At 38.3% G+C, this 25,313-nt stretch overlaps 3 protein-coding genes across 3 annotated transcripts in view; 1 reads left to right on the forward strand and 2 right to left on the reverse strand.

Annotated features, from left to right (window-relative positions):
• Window positions 1-19,305, reverse strand: part of LOC136253267 (leucine-rich repeat serine/threonine-protein kinase 1-like) — a 33,323-nt gene extending 14,018 nt beyond the window's left edge. The window contains exons 1-15 of the mRNA XM_066045901.1: window positions 19,008-19,305; window positions 15,623-15,654; window positions 13,618-13,783; window positions 12,949-13,111; window positions 10,113-12,596; window positions 9,057-9,318; window positions 8,683-8,805; window positions 7,973-8,102; window positions 7,470-7,580; window positions 6,692-6,857; window positions 6,362-6,453; window positions 6,186-6,308; window positions 5,843-6,036; window positions 3,378-3,522; window positions 1,700-2,627 (exon numbers count right to left, since the gene is read on the reverse strand). Of these exons, the coding sequence (XP_065901973.1) occupies window positions 1,700-2,627; window positions 3,378-3,522; window positions 5,843-6,036; window positions 6,186-6,308; window positions 6,362-6,453; window positions 6,692-6,857; window positions 7,470-7,580; window positions 7,973-8,102; window positions 8,683-8,805; window positions 9,057-9,318; window positions 10,113-12,596; window positions 12,949-13,111; window positions 13,618-13,783; window positions 15,623-15,654; window positions 19,008-19,227 (5,339 nt within the window). The 5' untranslated portion in view covers window positions 19,228-19,305. The remainder of the gene's footprint in view (window positions 1-1,699; window positions 2,628-3,377; window positions 3,523-5,842; window positions 6,037-6,185; window positions 6,309-6,361; window positions 6,454-6,691; window positions 6,858-7,469; window positions 7,581-7,972; window positions 8,103-8,682; window positions 8,806-9,056; window positions 9,319-10,112; window positions 12,597-12,948; window positions 13,112-13,617; window positions 13,784-15,622; window positions 15,655-19,007) is intronic.
• A 3-nt stretch (window positions 19,306-19,308) lies between these two features.
• LOC136253269 (ornithine lipid ester-linked acyl 2-hydroxylase-like) lies at window positions 19,309-20,620 on the reverse strand. The gene has a single exon (XM_066045905.1). It carries the CDS (start codon window positions 20,604-20,606, stop codon window positions 19,371-19,373), a length of 1,236 nt encoding a protein of 411 aa, XP_065901977.1. The 5' UTR covers window positions 20,607-20,620; the 3' UTR covers window positions 19,309-19,370.
• Window positions 20,621-20,676: 56 nt separating this feature from the next.
• On the forward strand, window positions 20,677-25,176 carry LOC136253270 (AN1-type zinc finger protein 2A-like). Its single transcript, XM_066045906.1, has 5 exons — window positions 20,677-20,933; window positions 21,026-21,080; window positions 21,159-21,230; window positions 22,587-22,741; window positions 25,009-25,176. Exons 1-5 carry the CDS (start codon window positions 20,821-20,823, stop codon window positions 25,079-25,081), a joined length of 468 nt encoding a protein of 155 aa, XP_065901978.1. The 5' UTR covers window positions 20,677-20,820; the 3' UTR covers window positions 25,082-25,176.
• Window positions 25,177-25,313: the final 137 nt, after the last annotated feature.

The following is a 25,313-nucleotide window of genomic DNA, read 5'->3' on the forward strand; positions in this document are numbered from 1 at the left end:
CATGCGTCTTTGTTTTCCTTCACTTCGTTCAGCGTGAGCTGACGCACATCAGCCTTTCTCTGCTTCGTGTCCTGTTCTGCTTCCCTTCAGTCGTTTCTCTCGGCTTCTTTTACTTCCAATTCATCAAACTTTACACGGTGTTCTCGTTTCAAATGGTATTGTAGATTACTTGTATTAAAATTCTTCGCGCTCGCTCCACCTCGGCTTACAGCTTCATCACAAGTGTTACATATAGCGTTTTTTTCATCTTCAGGGTCAATATTAAAGTACTCCCAAATCACACTCCTCTTTTTCGACACGTTTTTCGCCATGACCTTACAAATTTATATTTCAAATTATACGAATAAAACTTTTCCGAATGCACACGTGCATATATCGGTATATCGAATCGGTGTTATTGTATTTTATCGGCTTTTTCGATATAGGGTTAAATTGTTATATCGGCCACCGATACGATATATATCGGTTTATCGGTACACCTCTACATAAAATAATCGTTTGGGCGATTGTGGATGCGTATTTCTACCCACCATGTATCAGCCTTTGAACAGACCATGGAACAGCAAAGCTACTACTGCTACGTTGAAATAGGTTAGTAACTTACAGTCCTAAGTACTTAACTTAATATAATAACTTACTTACTGTCCCATTAGCGAAGTTAGTTGGCTTAACTTAGTACAAAAATGATAACAATATAAACTCCATCCCACAATTGCAAGTTTTCTAACATTGTGTGTTGAAGCATAGTAACGTATTAATGATGTTTTAACGTATGGAGAACGTTTTGATGGCTATTAACCCACGCTAACCACGATCGATCTTCAGATGCTACTGTATAAAACAAATGGGAAGAGTTCTCGTTAGTTCTTTCACCTATTAGGTGAATGCGTCCTAAGTGATATATATCACTTGTACCATGGCTGCTTGGGATTTTGCTGACATATACACCTGCAGCCCTCGGGCTTTGGGTGTATATATCAGCAAAATCCCTCGCAGCCGTGGTACAACTATTACATATTGGGCAAAATGTGTGCTGCAAAAATAGCTTTACATACAGTGTAACTGCTGCAGCATTTTATACTGAGTGGGTCACATATTACAATTATCAGGATATGTTTGTATGCAGCTCTGTGTCTACTTCATAATTTTATAGTGTAATTCCCAGCATAGTAAATTGCCCAGGCATACAAACCCTCCAATTTCTCCCCAATTATATCATTTTCACTCTTTCTTCTTCTCATTCACTTCACCAACTCAACAAAACACAAAGTCATTGACAATTCAACTTAGTTTGGTATGCTTAAAGAAGGTACACCCAATGACATACAATATTTTACTAACAAAGTTAATTTGATTTTAATAAACATTTGCAAACATAGAACAATTAGCAATATAATATATTGTCATGACTAACAGGTAAACTGTTTATGATATGTAAGTTAAAATCAGTCTGCAGATTGATGTACATTAACCATCATAACTGTATGTAAAATAAGCCATAGAATTAACATGAAAACAAAACAGGCACTATTGAGGTAATTTAACTAGGTACGTAATTTAACTGCCCCTCATTAAACAGTCTGTGAATCAGATGTAGTTGTAAACACATCAACAACATAACTATACTAACTTACACAGTGAAACAGTTATTCTACTAGAGACAATGTTAACTATACAATACGTACATTGTTAGAATTACCTGCTTCTAGGTGCAAAAGTTGACAATGACCGCTGACTACGACCTGAGGCAGTCAACAGATCATTACTTTTAAAGCTAGATGCTGGTGTTTGGCTACTACTATGACCCTTTGATCCTTGTCTTCGGAAATGAAAATTTGGACTACCAGATGCATCAGTGGAAAATGAAGGCCTCAAGGAGACTCCTGTAACCCCACCTGTTTGAGAAGATGACCTGGTTGAGCTGTGTCTGTAAGTGTTAGCAGAGGATAAACTAGTAGTTGATGGATGTCGTGACTGTTTATCTAAAGCAAGAGCATCGACTGCTTGTGAATCAACAGCAAATGATGCGGTCATAGAAGGCCGATGTGATTTGAATGCAGCAAGATCTAAAGCTTCATAAATGGTGTTATAATAATCTTTGGGTCCCTTGACAACTGTTTCACCAATAATCTCATATTTATGTTTCTTCGGTCTTTGTGTTGGATCCAAGTATGGAGGGACTTCAACTGTAGTCTTGTTGTCATTGTCACCATTTTGAGTTTCAACAGTGTTATGAACTTCAACAGTGGTTATTCCAGTATTATTTTTCTGCAGTGTTGCTGGTGGGTTGTTAGCTGCAAGCAGACGGTTGGTACGATCCTCAGCCATCTCTTCACATTGGTGGGGTTGTTCCGATCCTTTCTTATCACTAGCAGCTAAACGTTCTAAAAATTTTTGTTCAGCATGTTTAATGACTGGGTATATGTCCATCACTTCCAATGAAATACCACAAAATCCTTTGTTGAGACGTTTACGAAATGTGCTATTCTTAAAGACTGATACATGAGTAACAGTGGGATCTGAGAAATAATTGTCCTTCACTTCTGCCAAACGGAACAGTGTGAGGTTACCATACTGTAGCTCCAAACTACATCGAGACTTGATCCAGTTCAGTGCAGGAGAATTGGCTACAACACAGAACTCTCACTGATCAACACACACTTGGTATCACATAAACACAACTAGACACTATAAGACTGAGAACTGCATGAACACATTAAACATTATTATGATTTATAAAAAGGGTGTATGTTCTATTAGAATAGTTTCGACTACTTATGGCTAATAAGGACACACAATAGTGTCGTCCGACTAAGGAAAGCCAATGTGTTCCAAGTGTGCAACAAAAAAAGTGTGTATTTTGAGTTTCACGCATTCGTACCTCAGTATGAGCTGAACAGAAACACTTCATTTTTGTGCAAAATCTCTCAGGATAGGATATTTTCCATATATACCAAATATTAGTTAAATTTTGTTCAGTCATCTTTGAGATATGCTTCTTCAAAGTTCGTCTTATTTTCTTAAAAGATAGACAAAAGCCAGCATAACAAGTACAAAAAAGAAACGATATCTAATCCAAAACAGCCAAGCTGTGAGAAAGAGTGTGGCCTTCCAGAAATAGGCTACCATGGAAAGGTGTAATATCAAAGGTGGCATCAAGAAACGGCTGCAATTGTTATTTCACTTAATTTGTAATGTCACAAAGTAAGTGGCGTTCATATAATATCATTGCAGCCATTTCTTGTCGCCACCTTTGATATCACATCTTTTTCATGCTAGCCAATTTTTGCAAGGCCGCACCCTTTTTCACAACTTGGCTGTTTTGGTACTATTGCAAATGCTTGAGAACATTTGATCCATGTTTAGCAGCACCATACCTTCATTACTCTTTGTAACACCACAACCTTCTTTAGCCAGTAATGTGATGGAGGTGTCAGCAAACAATCGTGACATCAGTCGTGACCAGAACCCAACAGGAACAAATGTTGTCATTAAGAAATAACAAATTGGAGGAAGACACACCTACACAAGAGTCAACAAGTAAACTGTAACATAATGTACAATAACAATATTATATAGAAAAACACTTTGTAGTTGTACATAGTACTGACACAGTAGCCAAAATGGTAAATTATTAGGTACCCTTGTGTCCTCATTTGATACCTCCTCACAATCTTGCAAGCAAAAAGTTCAAATAATATACAGTGAAAGGAAGTGAAACAGGTGGAAATGGATTGTTTTAGTATTGGAAATTTCAGGACTGTTATTTTTCATTTTTCCTAAAATTGTGTTTTTAAAAGTTCACGTTAGCTTCTTCAAAAATCATACACATTTTATCAAAATCAAATCATGGTACATTAAATTCATGTTTTATTTTGTGCACAGATTAAATAAAAGAGCTACAGTACTACAAATTGACTGTACTATTAGAGTGTTTGAATGCTCTACTATATAACACACTAGTATTATAAAAATTATTGTTAATTTAAATGAAGTAGGGATCTATGTAATATAAAAGTAGGGAAACAAGAGATGAATGATGGCATTACAGCATAGATTGATGGGAAATCCCTACTTTGGCATTGAACAAAATAATTGTTATAGCTAATGTGCCAAAGTAGGGACTTTCCCACTGAGCTATGATGTAATTTTCACTACTTTTTATTGCATAGATCCAAACATCATTTTTAAATTAACACAGCGACTACATAATAATGTAAGTGCATTTGTCTTAACCCTTAAACCCGCAAATAATTTTTAGTAACAATGCACTGAAAACGCATACGCCGATAAATCGGCTTTTACGCATGGCCTCAAACAAAACACTGTAGCTGTTGAACTAATAACTCTACAGCTATGCAATTTGTGCCACTATATTTGTGATGTAATAAGGAATAATATGATACCAAGGGATTTACTCTTCGACAAATGTATGGGGCCAAAACTCACCAAGAAACAACATGTACGCAATTAAAACATGCATGCCAATACATACCTCCAGAAAATGGATCATAACTCCGTCCCAATTCACTGTATCGAGCTGAAATAAACGCTAGTAGATTTGCCACGCATTGGAGAATCACGGCATTTAAAGGTCACGTGAGTCAGACATTCATAAAAATGGCTTCCAGAACATGCATTCACGAGGTAGCGGAAACCAGACATCGATCTTCAGCTTGTCATAACAAGTGAGTCAATGTTGTTACAATGGTTATTCATTGCTTTTTAAGTAGCCCAATGAATGTACTTTCCAGTGATAGGTGGTTTTTGGACTAATGTAATTAGACAAGCTTCATACACTGCCGTTTAGAAGCCATCATAGATTCATCCTTTAGTAATAACAATTGTGCGTATTTTGAGCTTTATAAAAAAAACGCTGAATGCGGGTTTAAGGGTTAATAAATAAGGAATTTATGAAGATATGGTACAACATTCAAGTGTTTATGGATGTATGGTGATCTCATTTAAAGTCCACCTGTCTAATAAGGACCATTTTTAGATCTGCTACAGTGTAACTTGTGACTGTTCTATTAGAATATCATACATGATTGTTGTATTAGAGTGACTATTGTATTAGAGTATCTCGAGTCAACAAAGTGGTGTGCAACTAGCTAGACCAATAAGAGGTGAGGTCATCTTGTTAAGTAAATAGCTAGATTGTGGTCTCCATACTCTATCACTATTAGTCAACCTAGATCTTTATTTGATGGGTGTAGTCACGAACCTATCACAAACAGGATCCCAATCACAAAGTTGCAGAGTATCCTATAGTAGCGCCGGGACTGAAGCACTTCTGAAATCCAGCTCTGAAACAATTCTGTGGCGTCTAAATATGCCACTGAAAGAAAGTGTGGCTATAGAAAATTAACACCTCGATATGGTTTCATTGGCTGAAGAATAAAAGCAACCTGATTGAACATAAAAGAAAAGACAAGGCGCAGATTATCAAAACCTCAAAAGGCAGGTGAGTTTGATATTGTGACGTAAAATGGTGGCTGTGTGCTGCTTCATTTGGCCTCTAGCCTTGCAACTGTGGCCAGGCAGTGAGGCAGAAAGGCAATGAGACTAAAATTCAAGTCTTGGCTTTGTTTTATTTTAAATTTTATATCCGGCCACCTGTATATAATATATTATGGACTACTGCTTTTCCGTAAGTGATTTTCGTCATGTAAGATGTATCTAGGATGATTTTCAAAGGCAGAAATTTGGCGGTGCATGAACTTTTGGGGGCAATTCCTAATTAAACAGTACTACCGTACCATTCGATAGGTCCTGTGTGTAGGTGTGTAGGTAACTTAAGATGCTGTTAAGTCCCCCACCCTTACCACATGACCTCTCTTACCACTTCAGGAGGTATCATTGTTCTGGGTAGTGTTGGTGGTTTCTCTGGTAGGAAGGATGGGATGAGGATGGATTCATTGTCTAATTGAATTGCCACCTCAAATCTTGTCAACAAGTGGAGGTATTCTTTTTGCCATCTTATCGGAAACTCTTTACTACGAAATATCTGGCTGAGATCCTTCAGCATCATTATGCCTAAATAACACCAAAAGAAAAAAATTCAGACAACATACAATGAAGTAGCAGTAATTTATGCCATTATACAGAACAGCAAGTTTAATGGCAACAATAATGATCTTGTCTTTTCAACAAGGAAGGTCACACTATCAACACTCCACAGTTACCTTCAATTACAAACGGGTTGATCTGGCGGACAGTCACAATATGAGCTAACAGGTCACACAACCACTGAGGATCAACAAAGTAGAAGTCATTCAGTACAGTATCCTCATAGTGCAGCATGGTACCTACAGTGGGAGGGGCTAGTAGCAAACCAGCCACACCCACCACATCACCTGACCATTGTCATGAAGGAACCTAACGGCTTGTTCCAACTCCTTATCATTGATGTCCTTACTAATACGAACATTAGGATCCTTGAACACCTCCCTCCTGTGTACACAGTGTATGTGATAATTGTCAAATAACAATAGCACATATGTAAACAATAAACAAACTGGTGTATTTGAAATGATGTAAGGATCCATGCACTAAAAACTAACAAATCAAGTGACAGCTACAGTATGAATAGTTTAGTGAAGTAAATGCTAACATAGGATGCCACAGGTTCCAGTAAATAAATTAAAATTTTATTTGTAGCTGTATTTCAGTTATAATGCACACTACATACCTGAACTCCTGGGCTGATAGTACTGGAGGCTTCTGGTTGATATGGTACTGGTGAGCTATCTTACGTACAGTGTCCTCTAATTGGAGATAACTAGCTGGTACCAGTTGGTCCATTAATAATCTTGCTGTTGCAGCCGATCTGTAGTGAATGTTGCTATGACGATGACCTGAGAATAGTAATGTGAGGTAGAGGTATAAACAGATTGACATTTTAATAAATTATACAAAAATGTGGTCTTCTCAATAAGGTCATATAGTGGTTAGCTACATGCTCACTTACATGACATGTCTACTATAATAATAATGTGGTCATCAGACACCTTAATTACGTTTTTAACCTACTTGACAAATGGTGGGTATGTAATAATAGTAGTATATTTACACACTATAAATCAATCAGTACAGAATAACTGCAGCCATTTCTCAGTGCCACTGCCTGTTGTACCAAGTAAGATTACAGCATAACATACATATTGCCATGTTTGATACCAAAATACAACATCACCTGTGAGAATCAGTTTTGAGATTTACGTAGTTCAGAGTAACAGTACAATTCATGCAACAGTAGTAACTATGTACACTGTAGGTTTGAGCAATATCCACCAATACACTCACACATACACACAAACTGTAGTTAACAAAACAGCTACACACATTTGTTGCTGTGTAAAGTTGCACCTTAAACATATTTCCTATGACTAGGACAAGGCAAAACTTCCTCAAAACAAGGGTATTGTACATTTTTCACTTCCACATTGGCATATCACTACAGTACTAACCTGACATCTCCTTTAGATCACTGGCTATAGTAAAAATCTTCTCCCTGAGATCCTTGATCCCTGCACCTGATACATTACTCACTGCCACATTGGCCATTATCGGAGGATACCCTGTAATCGTGATAAATTGTGATCTGTATACTATTAATGGTAAGCTAATTATCAGCAATACGATGATGATGGTCACTTAAATCAAAAATAGTGTTCATTAGAACACTACAGGTGTATGTGACATTGTATGCACACCATACACATGCATTAAGTAAAAAATTACAAGGCCAATGGCAGCTGTATCAAACACAGCTATTGCCGCCCAGCGATCCATACTGGGATGCCTGTGCACCACTCAGGCACTTGAGCCTTGTGCAGGTAAATCCTCCTGGGGCAGGGCTAGTAATCCACAGGAGGATTGTCCAGGTCTCGTGGAGAGAGATCACACACATACATCTACATACGTACACACACAGATGTGCACACACACGCACACACACGCACACACACACCTTCTAGCTGATTATCCTTGTCCCCATACATTGTCTTAACTAGTCTCATGTTCTCTGTTAGTGTGTTCCTATCAGTCACTCTGTCAGCATGAGTACCCACCACAATCACTGGTGAACAAGGAGCACGTGCCTACAACATGGCAGCGATACTGTATGGTATGGTGAATGTTGAGACATACGCATGATCAGCAGTTGTATATAAATTTATACAATATTGATGAAAGATTAGTGACCGGATATGTACGAATCCCACATGTTAGCACTAGCCTATAGAATGCAAGAAACACGGTGGGTGAAATAACGTATGAGGAATTGATAGTGTAAGTTGCATCTTGGTAGAGGACTGCATTCGTAAGTTATGACCATTTAATAAAGTGCATGTAGTTTATATTCCGTATTGTCACTGTACAAATCAATCTTTCTGTTCACGCTAAGTTTTAGTGCAGTAACTTCGAAGGTTCTTAGCTTCTAGAGGTAAAACTTTGGTTGATCATTGCTATCTAGATAACACAAATGTAATAAAATGAAATTTGAAGAAGTGCTAACAGTTGGGTTCGTGCAGATCTAGTCACATACGTATGTGACAAAGTTCAGTAATTTTTTTCAACTTAAAATCTAGTAGGTGTACTCTTAGTCTACACTCAGGCCAGTGTGCATTTTATTCAAGTATTTAATAGTTCAGTTATGGTGGATATGTTATAATACTATACCTGTATGTTGAGTAGCCATGACTTGAGCTCCTCAACACCTTCTCTGCCATGAGTGATATTCCATACAGCCAAGTAGAGTGACCTCTGAGACAGGAAGTACTGGTGAGTAGCATAGTAGTCTTCCTATGGGTAGAGTGTGTGTTACCACTAGTACATGTACTGTACAATGTACATATCTACACTGCATCCATGCACGCACACACACACACACACACGCACACACGCACAAATTAAAACAAAAGTGAATTCTTATACGTATTACATACCTACATACACATCACTCAGGGTTCAAGGTGTTGATGGTAAATTACACATATACACACATACATACACACTTACGCAAACACTACAACATAACAAATGTACTGACTTACTTGGCCAGCAAAATCCCAGGTCTTAAAAGTAATTCTCTTCACTTTACCCTTTACTGTAAGCCGACTACCATATGTCCAATTACTGACAGCAATTCCCACAGTCACGGGAGCTTCACCATTTTTAGTGGATGGTTGATGGTGCTCTCCCCAACGAGGCATCTTACTGGTGATTCCTTTCTCTGTGATCTTGTTGAGTAATGTTGTCTTGCCCCTTTCTGACCTCCCCACCAACATGAGCTTCATACGATGGTAAGGTTGGGACCTTCACAAATTAAACAAAATAAAATTACATGTTATACAGTGAACTAGTCATGTATTATATACCACACAATAATCAATACATTGTTGTGTTATCATCCAACTTACATACACTAATTATACTACAGCCATACTACTAGTTAATAAAAGAGCTTCTCATTTTATTTGAAGTGTATACATAGTTTAAGCTTACACAAACATCACACGCAAATGACTTTTAGAGTATTCGTTATCCATAAAACCAAACATCCACCTTGAATATGTATTTAGGCTATGTAATTATTATGTCAGAGTATAATATACATGTATGTTCCATTAGAGTAATTCAAACACAGTTACACAAACATATTATTACAAAGAGCAGAGAATCACAAATACTGTCATGATGTGATCCCAATAACCACCTTAAGCCGTCATCAATCCTCATTTATGCAGCTATGCACTCAACATGTTAAGAAATGATAAGTAAATTTTTTTTTTTAAACAACATCATAAAGACATATTTGTGACTGAATTTTGGAAAATCACCCACGTGAAACAATTAGAATTTTCATGTTTAGTAGGTTGCTAATAAGGGCACAGATTTAAAAATATTTCAAGAATTTTCTTGTAATTTAAAGTATTGAGAACGGCTTACAACCATCAACAAGTAGATTTGCACTATAAAGTTTGTGATTTGATTATTAAATATTTTAGGTGTCAAATGCACCCATATGGGTGATTTTCCAAAATTCATCACATTTGACTACAGATTACAGTGTAATAATTATACAAATATTCGACATAACACTAGCTAACCTCTTCAACAGTGAGGCCAGAAATCCCACAATGTCCTTGGTCTTTCCTCTAGCAAGAATATTTTGAGGAGGAGAAATCAACTGAAGTCCTTCCAAGGGGAATTCCCACAGGTTACACAACTGCCCCATTTCCTTGTCAAGTTCGATAATGGGGTTGTGACTGAGGTCGAGGGAGCTTAGGGCAACCATATCACAGACACTATCAGGAACAGCACGTAAGTTATTGTGCTTTAAGAGTAGCCTGGAGAGCAGTGGGAATACAAGCTTGGCTAACGGCTCAATTTCATCAAATTTCTTAGCAGAAGATGAAACGGCAGCTAATAAGGGAACCTGTTCTAACTGCTTTGCCTTCGGCATCCTAGCATATGTTCTAATCTTATCATGTAACTCCTTCTGTGATTGTAGTGGGGTATAAAAATTAACTGCTGACAAGTTACAATTGGACAGATCCAAGAATTGCAATTTAATTAGTTGACTGTGCGACCGATGTTGACACAAAGCAGTGTAGTTCCAATCAGTTTGAGGGGTATGAGGGTTGGTACATGGTAGAGCCATAGTGAGGTTACTCTCACTGTTAACAATACTTAACGGATTATGTGAGAGATTTAGATGCTTCAAATCAGCTGGAAATCCTTTAGGAAAGAATACAGAGGTCAGCTCATTATGAGAGAGATTAAGTCGAACTAGTTTAGGTGCCAAGCATGCTAGGTCAGGTGGAATACATGTCAACTGATTATGGGAAAAGTCTAGCATCATCAGAAACACTGACTTGTCATCAACATCTTGTTCCTTCTCCCAGTCCACCACTAGGCCACTACTACTGGTAATAATCATCCTATTCTGTAATGTCGTATGACTGCTGTAGGCACACGATGATCCAGATTCATCCTTATCTTCTGAATCACTGTCAGATTCAGTATTGTATAGGTAACCATGGGAACTTTTGATATTCACTGGAGGAGTGAGTGAATAATTCTCAGAGTCTTCTGTGATTGTGCTAAACCTGGCATCACCTGATACCATGGATGACAATGACCCAGACAATCTACTGTGGAGCTGATGTCGATTATTCCTGGCTCTATAGCTTTGAACAGGAACATCTTGTGCAACTCGGTCCAAACACTCTTTCCAGTCAGATGGAATGACAGTAATTTTGTTGTGAGCACAACAAAACTCACACAATTGTGGAGTAATCCACAGCCTGACACTTACTGTAGTTAAACAATTCGAAGACACATCCAAGGATTTCAGTTTGGGAAGGCCAAACAAGAACTCTGGGATCTTAGCAAACTTGTTATTAGAGAAGTCCAATTTGGCTAGAGTTGTACAGGTCCAGCCAGAATTCTCCAATAGCTCACAGTTTTCCTCAGCTGCTGGTATAGTAGTGATCTTGTTATTTGACACATTTAAAGACACCAGTTCTGGTAACTGGAATAGTTCAAGAGGCAAAGCAGTGAGGGAGCAATTAGAAATCGCTAGTGAAGTGACATTCTGAACAAGACTATCTGGTTTAGGTGCAGAGAAATTTTGATTGTGCTGTAAGGCAAGTTTCAACCAGCTAACTTCAATGATTTTCAGTGGAATATTGGACCAGTCTACTGAGACAGCCTTTGATATACTAAGACCACCTTCACGTCGATGTGACTTTGCTACTCGGGAAAGCTCATCCCGTTTAATAAACGTTGCCAGAAGCTTAACAAAAATTTCTTCAGTCGCTTTATCATGTTGATGACAATTCAAGCACCACTTCACAGCGACAAGGTCATTATCAGTAGCACCACCTTGTAACAAGGTGCTAAATATGTCTTGATGGCATAAACCACAAGCTTGAGCCAGTGGAGTCCTGAACACATCAGTGTAGCTAGTCATTCCACTAGTAGTGTTAGGGTTAGCATTACACTGTAGCAGCAAAGCAACAGCTTCTGTGGCCTTCGAAAATGTGGCAGCATGTAGTGGAGTGAACTCCACCATGTCTTTAGCTTCAATATCCACCTGTAGTGGATCAAGGAGTGATAGTAGATGGTCCAATAACATCACGTGGTTCAGTATGGCAGCCAAATGTAATACTGTATGTCCAGTACTGGTGACTGCATTAATTACTCCAACAGCTCTCACTGCAGCAGCAGGAAGATTGGCAGATGATCGTTGTCGTTTCCATTGTGGTGGAAGTGCCTGGTCCTCATTAAGTGCCATAGAAACTGAAGTTGAAATGTTAATGGAAACAATCTTGTTAAGCTCCCTTAACAAACTATCCACTACAATTTGCTGGTCACGTATCACGGCAACATGTAGCGGTGTGTAGCCTTCTATTGACTTGGAGAATAACATTTCTGAATAGTTTGACAGCAGGTATTGTACCACTTGAGTTTTACCAAAATAGCACGCAATGTGGAGTAGAGTGCAGTCTGTGAGAGTTTTGAGTTTATTTGAGATGGCATCTGGAACTTTAGACTTAAGCTCGGTGTGACAATTGATATGATATTTCCTGTGGGTGAAATTAAGTGTTTATATGGTGTTTGTAAAGTGGTAAATATGGACACACCACATGTGCATGTACACATTATATCCCTACCCAACCACATCAAAATGTAGTGTGTACACACATGCAAACATTAGGATATGCATGCATACTTGTATCACACACATACACATACACACACACGCACCCACACTACACACACACGCACCCACACTACACACACGCACGTAAACACAGTAGTCATTTGAACTTCCTCCACAATTATGCAATCCAAGAAACACTAGTGCTGCCAACACATACACACACACACACACACACGCAACACTACACACAAACACACATACATGGTTCCACTCACTTATTTACAATCTCATCATCACCCATTTCAGATATAGCACTAGTAAGCATGTTCTGAGTGATCACCATATCATATGAGCTGAGTAGAGGGTCTCTCGCCATCACTATCTCTAGCTCATCCATCAAGTTACTGAGACTACCTTCATAGCTCTCCTGTATATGAGCTATGTGCATAGGAAACAGAATATACACTTCTTACTGTACTCTCTGTGTACTCTATTAGAGTATATACCAGTGTGTGTTTGATGTGTGTTCTATTAGAGTTCTAGTACCACAACCAAATTCTGGATTCTTAAAAGATGTGATTCTGTCGTGAGTACTAGAATTAACACTTGGATATTTTAAACATGATGTTGATATTATATCCATTAATATAATAAACCCTTTGTTGTACACCTGTATGGTTGTACTAATGGTAAAATGGTCCATGAATTAAATGTTTCTTCTTGTGTTTTAGAGAGATGTTAAACTGACTTATTTCACAGGCAGACATAGCATACACGCAAGCATGAACACATGCATCCACACACACATGCACGCACACACTACACACATTATACACTCTACACACACTACACTACACTACACTACACTACACTACACTACACTACACACACACACACACACACACTACACACTACACACACATCACAGAGTACATGTCACTTACCAGAGTATTTTGTTAGGAGGTGAACACATAGATTATGGCCCTCCTGCTGGGCATAGTCAAGAGGGGTTTTCCCTTCATTATCTTGGCACTCATGACTTCCACCATAGTCAAGGAGAGCATGTAGACACTCCAACTGGCTATTACGAGCTGCCAAGTGAACTGGTGTCTGTAGAGAATTCATTATGTGCAAGAGAAGAAACTACACATACCTTATTGTCATATAGAAAATGGCTAGTCTTACATTAACACACAATATTCCGGCTACATTTGTTACTTTGTACACTACAAAAACACATTCAAGGTTGGCTATTGATAATTCTAGTGGACAATGCCCTCGTCCTGAAAGTGTACAATAACTTCATTAGAATTTAATCTTAAACCATTGTATAGTGAATGACTTATACAGTGAACTGTACCTAGTACTAGTGGTAGGGGTGAAATAAGGCAATGTGCATGACAATGATATTAGGCACAAGTGAAATTGTATACAGTAATTTAGAGATCATAGTGACTCCATGACTAATAATTGTAATTGTTATGTATCATCATTACCATTATGTGACCGTCTCATCAAAAACCTGGCTTGTTCGCACAACTTCTGAATTTTTTTTATCACCTCAGCATTATATACAGAATACAAGGAATGGATCACAGTTTCAGACTTTTGTGGTAAGTGGTTTTGGAATTATAGTGCTAAACAGTAAAAACAGCAACAACAAAAAACAGTGACTATATTGAAAATAAACTACAGGCACTTACATTCACAGCTTCCATATCTTCTGTTTGCATTAGTCTAAAACACTGCAATTTCGCTTACTTTTCAGCATAGATTTGCATAATTTTATAAGTTTTAACTTTGTTTCCTTCTCAAATTGCTGGGTTTTTGCTGAGACGGTCACATATGAACTATAAAGATATGGTACTGCCCAAGTGCAACGTCGCACTCGCAACTTTGCTCGAGATTTTAAAAATCGTTAATTAAGGGGCATGGCAACTGTTTTGCTCACAATTTTCGTGAACGAAACAGCTGCCATGTTGTCTTACAAGCAAAACAGTTGCCACGCCCCTCAATTAGCGATTTTTAAAATCTCAAGCAAAGTTGCGTGTGCGACGTTGTGCTTGGGCTGTACCGTATGTACAGCACTCATATCACTGTAGAATACAAATGAGGCACAGCCCCAATATCTAGTGAGCCCCTCTTCCTACAATTGCCATTATCTAAATTTCACTCATTTTTCACCAGAGATACTAAATAATAATACCAGTGCACATGTGCCATCATATGTACACCCCTGGGGAAATTCCCACAGCTAACAGTGTTGGGAAAATTACTTTGTCAATGTAATGTATTACAAATTACTCTTTACTTTTGGGCAAGGTAATAAGTTAGTTACATATTACTCCAAATGAAAAGTAACTTACTTTTGCTCTGACCATACACCTTTCCTTTACACCTTGAATGTTAGTTACTGAGCTAGCATATAGTAAACACTCCTGTAAATATAGCTACTGGCTTCTTGCACCTGTGTAGAGCTGCTCATTGTTTTTACCACTTCAGCCATACCTAAACATTGCTGGCAAATCACGTGACCAGTTGCGTGAGGTGTGAACTAATATGGATAATCATATTATAGGGATCAGGACAGCAGCCACTAGCTGTTGAGTAACACTAATTGGTTAGTAATGGACCTGGTAATGTGTTATGAATCTCGTTACACATCACTAAAGAAGTGTAATAGAAACGCGTTACGTGATATAACAGGTTACTTTCATTACTAATATAACGAACTATGGGTTCCTTGAAAGTAACGTAAGTTATATTACTAGACTATGAATAGTAACGCATTATATTACTTGAAATCACAAAATGCATAACTATTACATGTTATTCCCAACACTGACAACTAACTAGCTATTTATTCATTGATGTCACATGATAAGAACTGATTGTTATGTAGTTCTATATTTACATAAAATATTATGACTTGTCAGCATTATCACTCACCACTTGAAGGTGTGACCGAGCGTTAGCATCAGCTATAGTGGAAATACACACAATGTGTTAGTATTGACAAATTGTATTGTAAGCACACATGAATACACATTACAGTACATACATACACTACCATACGGACATACACGCTTACAAGCAGTCAAGCAAGACAGATAATAGCAGAAAGCAACTAGGCATGTGGTGCTGTCATTCAAAGATCATGGACACTCAATTTCATATCCAGTGGATTTTTTAACAGTTTGACAAACATAATATTGTACATACAATTCACCTGGTGTGGTTCACAGTTCACTCAACACGTACCGGTATGTCCCACATGCAACCTACTTAAGACTTGGTGTAGCTATACATGCACCAACATCCTGTCAATATGTAAAGTGTAACTTCCCTAAATATCCAAATTCAGAAACCCAATTAAATTAACCAGTTATATTTTTATAGCAACTGAAACTACCTGAATAAAGAATAAAAAAGGGAAATTGCTATCATCCCCTTATGTGTATGGCAACTTCAACCTCATCATATGACTCAGTCATATTTTTCATTACACATTATGTATATGTGACTGGGCCTGCAATAATAGGGCATGTGGGCACATGATTTTTGCCTACTTTTTCACATTTGCATCACTCATAACTTTTTGTACCGTTATACTATGGTATTGCAATTTTCAGCTCTTAGTAAGTATTTAATTGGCATCATGATGCAAGTTACAGAATGCAAAAATACTATTCCAGCACTGAGATATGACCTGTAGAGTGATGGGGTGTAGTTTGTGCCCACATGCCCTGTTTTCACAGGCCCGGTCACATATATTCTATTTGAAGAGTTAGCAAACAGATGATAGGGAATTTTGTAACAACTTACTGGACAGACAGACAGACAGACAGACAGACAATGCCTGATGCAAATGTACCCAAAGCAAAAATGTCATGTTTCGTAGATTTCCACAATGACCCACACACCATTAAATCTCGTACATGTAAAATGTTTGGAGATAGAAAATTTCTGTAGATGAGTAAATACATATGGTAAGATTTGCAGAAAACTTTCATAGCTAGACTGCTATCATTTTTATGTATACAGCAAGTCATGGGCACTATCTTCCTAAGCTACATAACACCACAGTAATATCAATTTTATTTCAGACTGATGTTTGAGAATGGATCATACCATATGTATATCATACAAGCAACATTATTGTATCTTACACTGTCTTGGATTTTTCAACCTGTTATTTTACATACCATACTAAACAAATGATTATGATAATGTTCTCTAAAATAAGACACAGATTTTGCAGAATGTGTACTAGAATTTGTAGTTGTGGTTGACATTAGCACAACATCCACAACCTTAAAATAATTTTTTACTAACATCACAAATATCAAAATAATAACCAATGGTACTATAGACCTTCACAACTTTTCACCTTGATGTTGACAAAGGCCTCACCACTTTTAGAGCTTGGGTCACTCCAAATAAATTCTCTGTTTTCCATCTACCACATTGACTGTCAGTATGAAAACATTTAATTTATTCCGTATTCTTCCATTCATAAAAGATTAAGGCACAAACTTGAGTATGCTTCTATGCAGTTAACTATGGCTGTGACCAGGTGTGTGAATAATGGAGTGAAAATCTTCCTATCTTATACTGAATACCCAGATTTTTGCAATTTGTATATTAATTCTTCATGTTCATGCACTTTTTCAGGATTTTCGCATTTTACATTTCTTAGCCCAAGATTTTAGTATTTTAAATTTCATGTCAAAATCGCAGATCAGTGTTGCTAAATTCAAAGATTTTTGCTTTAAACCACACGGCTACGAAGGGTGTGGATTGATTCTATTTCAAGCATCATACCAATAATATTTGGTTAGGGTTAGTGTCTATGCGAGCCATAGTCTAGTCTTGCAGTAAGTCTTCATGAGCCACAACCACTTTAATATCAGAAATGTGTGATACTGCTTGTAAACATAGGTGGAGCTGCACTAATTTATCGGGGAAGTTTGTAAGTATGCATGAAGCCACACCCACTTATAGACACCTATCTCTTGCTGTCTGTAAACTGGGAATGATGAATGAGGCAGTAAATGTGATAGATGAAGAATGAGGCAGTAAGTGTGATAGGTGATTATCAAAGTGACTGATGGGAAGCCAAACATCCTTATACCAGTAAATGTGATATCAAGTCTAAGAATTGCAGTCATTTTTCACTACAAATTTCAACACACAAAAATTTTACACGCAAATAAAATGTCATGGTAGCTTTGTTAACTGCAAGAAACCATGAAATTACATACCATGAACGCATACGCTAAATTGGAACAATGGAAATGAATTGTCTGTTAGTATGCAAGGATCAAGACGAAGAAACAAAGAATTTATTGGCTAGGACAAAGAAGCAGAGATTTCATCTGGCATGGCCTTGGCTATGTTGATTATCACTACAGCCATATCTTATGTTGTACAGGCCCAACCACCTTTTTTCGTAGTCACATGATAATAGGATCACATACATGTGCCAAGATGGCTACATGGCTTCAGTATCATGTGTGTGAGTGAAAGACAGTTTTTAAAGTGCAACTAGAAATGTGGATTAAAATCTAAAAGTCCAGACAAATCAGTTTCTTACTACTCAAGCAGGGGTTAATCTAGGGGGGGGGGCACAGGCCCCCTCTGGGTTAGCTATTGCCCCCCCCCCCCCCCCCCCCACCCCCCCCAGGCTTATACCTAAAGCCTTGAGAAATGGAAAGGTTTAATTGATCCCGAAGTTGTATAATCCAATGGTCAATATTCAATGGCATCACAGTAAAATTTCATCAAAATTGAGTATATTTACACTTAAATTTTCAAAATTTTCCTGGGGGAGCATGCCCCCAGACCCCCCTAGAATCCGAAGCGACTTACTTCGCCCCCTCTAGGTTTATATTCTGGGTTGAGCCCTGTCAAGAGTTCTTTTCCAGTGTGGTAACACATTACAGCACTATGGAACACCCCACTATGCTTCATGCAAGACCTTTTGTAGTTGTAGCTCACGGTAAAATTTTATTTCATTGGTTGTACTATCACTATAAAAAACAACATAACTACCTACCCATATTTTCTGATATTTTGCCAGAGCAACAGAATATCAAATAATAATTATGCATGGTCAACATACCATTTTATTAGTTTAACTATTAAAATAAATTAAATAAATTAATGATCACTAAGTCAGTTTTAACACATTAGGCCATAGTGACACACCCACCATAATTAATGTATAACTTAACCTGAGGTCAACGTGACACACAGCATACACCAAACAACAGAACAAACGTGTTGACAAACCTCGTGACAAACACAAACAAATAGCTACACAATCGCGTACCGCCTTTCCCCAGCAGAACGTTCGCTGCTTTGACATTCCCGTTTATTGCAGCATGATGTAGTAGCGTGTAGCCATTACTGTCTCTTGTCTCAACTAGCGCTCTGGCTGGATGTGGTGCGTCAAGCTGAGCGATCAGGGCTGGCAAGTCATCAAGTAGTGACACATCTAACATACAAGATGCCCCAAATAGTCCACCAAACAACCCGGACTTCCTCGCCATGGTCCAAATACACAGAGGTAGTCAGTCACCCGTGCCTATATATGTTCACCTCAAAAGCTCACGTGTTGATTAATTTCGAGATTAATTTACAACCGCGCAACCTTTGATATAGTAATTACGTAATGCAATATAGTTTTGTCTAATTAGTGAACTACTCTAGATTCTGGGGGTAATTCAGGATGCCATATATCCATGATTAGGACCACTCTCATGTCTTCTCCAGTATGGATGACTTCGTGTTCCCATGAGTCGTCAAATATGATGGCCTTTCCTTCCTCCCATGTTCTCCACTCTGTACCAACTCTAATCCTAGCTCCTCCGGTGTGCACTAATGTGAGATGTAGTCGTAGACGTTCATTTGATGGACCCGTGTGAGTACGAATGTGAGTCCCAGGTTGGATGGCTGAAAATTTGATGCTAACAAACTCTTCTCCACAACCTTCGATCACTTTCATCGTATTTGAAAAGAGGTCAGTATGTTTCTTGATCATTCCATGTCCACTAGATTTAATTCTGAGCTCTGTCCATTCACCGCCGACATGTAAGTTTTCTGTTTCTCCAGTAAACATATGCCTTTTCTGCTTGAGATTGTGCAGCAATTCTTTCTTCACTTCATCTGCGCCAGCTTCCAGCTTGGCAATAAAGGGATAATCTTTCTTATCATGCCACGGCTTGGCTGTTAGTCCTTTAACATATTTTGACACTGGCCGCTGGAGGGGGTTCCCCCACAGTCCCCTAACAACAGCATTAGCAAACAATGCCCGTGCTTCCTCTTCTCTGTCAACAAATATCAATGCTAGTCCAAACTGATCCACAACAAACAAGTTTGTAGGTATCAACAAAAGAGCTTTTCTGTAAAGCAACACTTTTTCAAGGTCACTGAGTTCAAGTTGATTTCTACGAGTGTTAAATAATGCAAGTGCTCGTTCATCTTTCTGCATTGCTTTCTTCAGATGATTGAGCAGTTCATGTATAACAGCAGTACTGTTCCTTGTGGTACCTAAATGAGCTCTATCTACACTCTTGATGTACTCCTTAGCATCAAACCTAAATGGGTCACACTTGATGAAAAGTCCTTCATTGATTTTGAGCTTCTGGTGCAGACTGGACCACAGCTGACCAATCTGTGTACTTGTTTTTGCATGTAGTAATTCAAAGCATTTCTCGTAAGGGAACAAACGAGTTAGCCCCTTGCAGTATTTCTTAATCACTTTGCAGGGATCGTCTCCTTCATAAAATTGTATGTCATCCTGTCCCTGTACCGCTATAGTAAAAGCAATCTGCTTGTCTTTCTTAGCATCACTGTTGGATCCAGCAAATAACAGAATCAGAACGATAAACAATTCTGCTGCCTTCATTACTAACCAGCAAAAACACATGGGTGGAGCTACTATTTGCGCGCGCCGTAGGATGATCTGGAATATTCTTGATGACGCGCGTAATATTCGGAAATAGATATCCGGTGCTAGGTGACAGAAGTGAATGTTGTCATACAGTCAGCAGTTCTTTATGGACATAAAATGTCATCATTTCCATCGTCCAGTCATTTAATGTGTACCAGCGGAAACCTAGTGAGGTGTTTATATTGTTGTGATGGCGGCCAATTCGGAAGAAATCGACTTGATGGGCATAGGAAAACATTGTAGCTACTGTAGGCGACTAGACATACTACCGTTTACGTGTACAAAATGTCAAGAAGTATTTTGGTACGTGCTTTAACTTTGTATATTGATGTTTGAAATTAGTGTTTTCCCTCCATTTTTCATCAAATTCCTTGGAACTACTGTTTGTGCTATAGTAAAGAACACATGAATGAAGTAGCTCACGAATGCCCCAATCAACAAATGGGAAATGTAAGAGAGTAGTGTGCGTCAGTATTTGGTGTCCATCTGTCTGAGTATAGTGTATTCTAAGTATTACACATTTTACAGGTGGTGTTACCAACATGTCCATTATGTCAAGCAGTCATCTTACTAAAGGATGGAAGAAATGTTAATGATCAAGTGAGTTGTATACAATACCACTTCAGTTGGTGTACTAGGGCTTGCTTTTACCCTAATACATTGTCAATGGGGAGGACAAGCCCACATGAACTGGTAATGAAATTACGTTAAGTCTTTAGCTCTACTAAAATATACTCTATAAAAAATGGATTCATCTATCTCTCTATAGGGATATATCCAACTGGTAATCCAGCCTAGACAATTGTTTGTGGTTGCAATTGTTTGATAAATGTGGGGGGCCGTTAGTGGTGAATCACATGTAGTCATCCGGAACGCTGAGTTTCTTCATAACAGTTTTGTTTATCAATCACATTTTGAAACACAAACAAAGTAGAATTAATCTATCAAATTTTATCTAACCTCATTGTTGATATTTTATCAGTAACCATTGGATCACTTGGAATAATGCTTTCAAGCATCACTTAAGTACATTGCGTAATGTACCGTAAATCGGGAAATTTTCGTTCTAGATAATTTAGTTTAAAAATAAATTCAATGTGTTATATTTTCGTGGATAGCCCAAGCCACAAAAATGTTTTACTAGCAAATTTTTCTGTACAGCAAATAATTTCGTCAGTATGCCAGAAATGAACATGCAAGATACGATAAAAGTTGATATACAGGTACCTGTTGTACATGGAATGGGCAATTGTCACGGAATCAGGATGCCCAGCTGTGGCTGGCCACGTGAGACTAGATATTGGAAGCCTTACGGTAAGCCATTAGTCTTTCTTCTCCAACAGCATACTCACTCCTCAGGTGCTTCAATCTCGGTTTTGACGGCTCAGCCTCCAAGAAATATTTCGCAAATAGAGAATATTCAAGAGCGAAATTATTGCACGTAATTTATTTTCGTTGGTAGAGGCAACCACGAAATATTCTTACTGTCGAATATTTCCTGATCTATGGTATATTAGTTCACGCTGGCTTCTTCTGAATATTGGGTGTCAGGAAAATTTTTATATACATCCTAAGTACAAGCCTTCGATTAATTTGTAATTTTAAAAGTTTGTGTGCTTGTGTTATGCATGTACTGCAGTGTATAGTGTATGTGTGTGTGTGTCTGTACTGAATCATTATGTACACAAATGGTAGGCTTGTTATTGTTGCTTGTTGTTTCAGTTTATAATGACTTGACCCAATACATTCTAACGTCTTGCACTTGTGTTGTGGCAACATACTGCTCTGGCTAAGCATTTTTGCATAGACAGCTCCTCTTGTTAAGTGGAGCTCTACTAAGACACCACTCATGGCTGGTAGTTATTAGCGCCTACTGTAGACTACATCCTGACCATATTGTGCCTTACTATAATTCTTTTGTCGTACACAGTTTACCTCGTGTGTGTGTATGTGCAGGTAGAGAAGCACATTATCAGTGGTTGTCAGGATCTCATAGCTACTAATAGACCAAAGGAGAGCAGTTTGTTCCATCGGTGTACATACCGCAAGTGTAAACAGAAAGAGTTAGTACCGATATGTTGTGACAAGTGTCATCGAAACTTCTGCATCAGGTGTGTTGTATGTGCGTGCGTGCGTGCGTGCGTGCGTGCGTGCGTGCGTGCGTGCATGTGTATGCGTTTGGGGGGGGGGATGCACAAGGATAAGTTATCCGACTGCAAAATGCCTTGCCTTCTCTTGGTAAGTCAAGTGTATGTGGCCTCAGCTGAAACTGCCTAAAATCTTATAACAGCCTGAGTTCCCCTCACACACCTCCCAAAAATACATTATCCCTCTCGTATATACTTTGGGAACCTTACTGGCTATGTCTGGCTTGTGTGTTCTGTACCTGTGAATGTGAAATGTGATGTTGACCTGTAACCTTTAGAACTGGGTACTCTGACCCCTAATTGAAGTCTTGGTGAACCCATAGAAGTTTAAAGGTCACATGCTTCTCAACTTATGCTATGGACCTTATCCATAATGATGTCACAAGCACAAGATGGCCACATTATTTGGGGGACTCTTGTGTAGGCGTTTATGGAGAAATTATGAGATCGATCATATTTCAGCCAGGGAAGGAGATATCGATCTCCAAGCAACAGGTATGGTTATAAGACAACACAATAAACTATTTGTATTGCATACTGAAAATTTTTCGAGATAACGCTCATTTGTAATGGCTTTTGTTACTTTATACCCATACCTGTTGGCTACTGATCGGTATCTTGCTTAAATATGATTGATCAAAAGCAATTTCTCCCTAGACACCTGTACATTAGTACCCTAAATAATGCTGCCATCTTGCACTCCATGACATCATTGTGGATAAAGTCCATTCAGATATGGAACAGACTGTTCTAATAGTCCACCCCTTGATCACTAGAGACTGTGGCATTCCAAAAGTCAGTGGTGTCATATAATAAACAAGCCAATGGATGAGTTCCTAATCAAATTGTGAAGTAAACAGTGGTTTTAATTCAAAGGAGGCAAAATGGGATTTCAAGAGGGGAGCATATGATGAGAAAACAACGCGTACTGCTGGCAGCATATGGATGGAACACCAACTTCTCAAGAAATTTTACAACATGGCCATTTGGCAATTTTTTCGTACTACTAGATGCTAGTGCTTTTGAACAGATGGTAAGAGCTTTACCCAACAGAAAGACCCAGCATCTTCAGGTCAATTTCATAGGGAACTGCCCTCTGGCCTCTACCTAGAAAAAATCCAATCCTGATAATAAAGCTCCATGACTACAAATATGCAATCTGAAAATACCAATAGTTAGCTTGTACTGTATGATATGGTTGATCTATACTAGACACATTCCAGACACATCCTTACCAGCGCTACTAGTGCTACTGTGATGCAGCTAAGTATACCTTGTTTAGGCTAATGGCATGCAATATGACCAATTCTCTACAGGTCTAACCTGTTGATGTGGACACTTGAGGACACCTACATAATCCAGACACTTAGTTAAGGTCCAAAAATATCCCTTAGTACTTAAACTGATCTGGAAAATCAGGTAAATATTGTTTGGTCCCAAGGTGTCCATATTACACTGGTCCCAAGGTGTCCATATTACGTACACTGGTCCCCAGGTGTCCATATTACACTGGTCCCAAGGTGTCCATATTACACTGGTCCCAAGTAGTGATGTGCGATATATCGAAAAAATATCGATTTTGTGATAATTTTGTCGATATCGTTATCGTATCGATTTTCGATACTGCTTTAGCAGATTTCGATATTTATCGAAAAGGTAATAATTTGCAATAATTATCGAAATATCGAAGAATATTTCTATAAATCTACAGCATTTAGTGTGTGATTGTGCAATCACGCTAGAAATGAAGGTTGGTTCTGTACTATCTAGCCACTTTAAAAACTTGTCTGCCAGTTTTGCTTATTATTAGTTTTATGCAATGGTTTGTGTGCAAATTGCATTTCAAGCATATTTATAAATATCGGCCGCCCACGCAATTACACCACCCACACAATTAAAAATTATCAAAAATCGTATCGAAATCTCGATATTTACCCCAATATCGTATCGATATAATATCGAAATAAAAATCCTGATATCGCACACCACTAGTCCCAAGGTGTCCATATTACACTGGTCCCCCAAGGTGTCCATATTACACTGGTCCCCCAAGGTGTCCATATTACGTACACTGGTCCCAAGGTGTCCATATTACGTACACTGGTTCCCAGGTGTCCATATTACATTGGTCCCAAGGTGACTGGTCTCAAGGTGTCCATATTACATACACTGGTCTCCACATGTTATGATAGTAACTACATGTACTCATATTCACTATCATATTGTTCTAGACACAGACACTATCAGGATCATCACTGTAGCAACGTCACTCAGTCAACAAGGAGACCTATTGCTGTACACTGACTGGATCACTTAACAATTATTAATAGTACTTGTAGTTGTAATGTGAAATGGTTGAATAAATGTTAACAATTGTCAGTTAATAACATTTGAAGTAAGACCACTGGTAAAGCTAAAGTGTACCTACTTTGATGAACGCTGCAGTCCCAAGGTACTGTTTTCGTAACTTAGCAATACTTTATAAACTGAAGCCAATAACAAAAGATATAGGGGTATTCTCAGTATTTGACTTGTC

Source organism: Dysidea avara, chromosome 4 (assembly GCF_963678975.1).
Source record: "Dysidea avara chromosome 4, odDysAvar1.4, whole genome shotgun sequence".
NCBI classification, from domain to species: Eukaryota; Metazoa; Porifera; class Demospongiae; order Dictyoceratida; family Dysideidae; genus Dysidea; species Dysidea avara.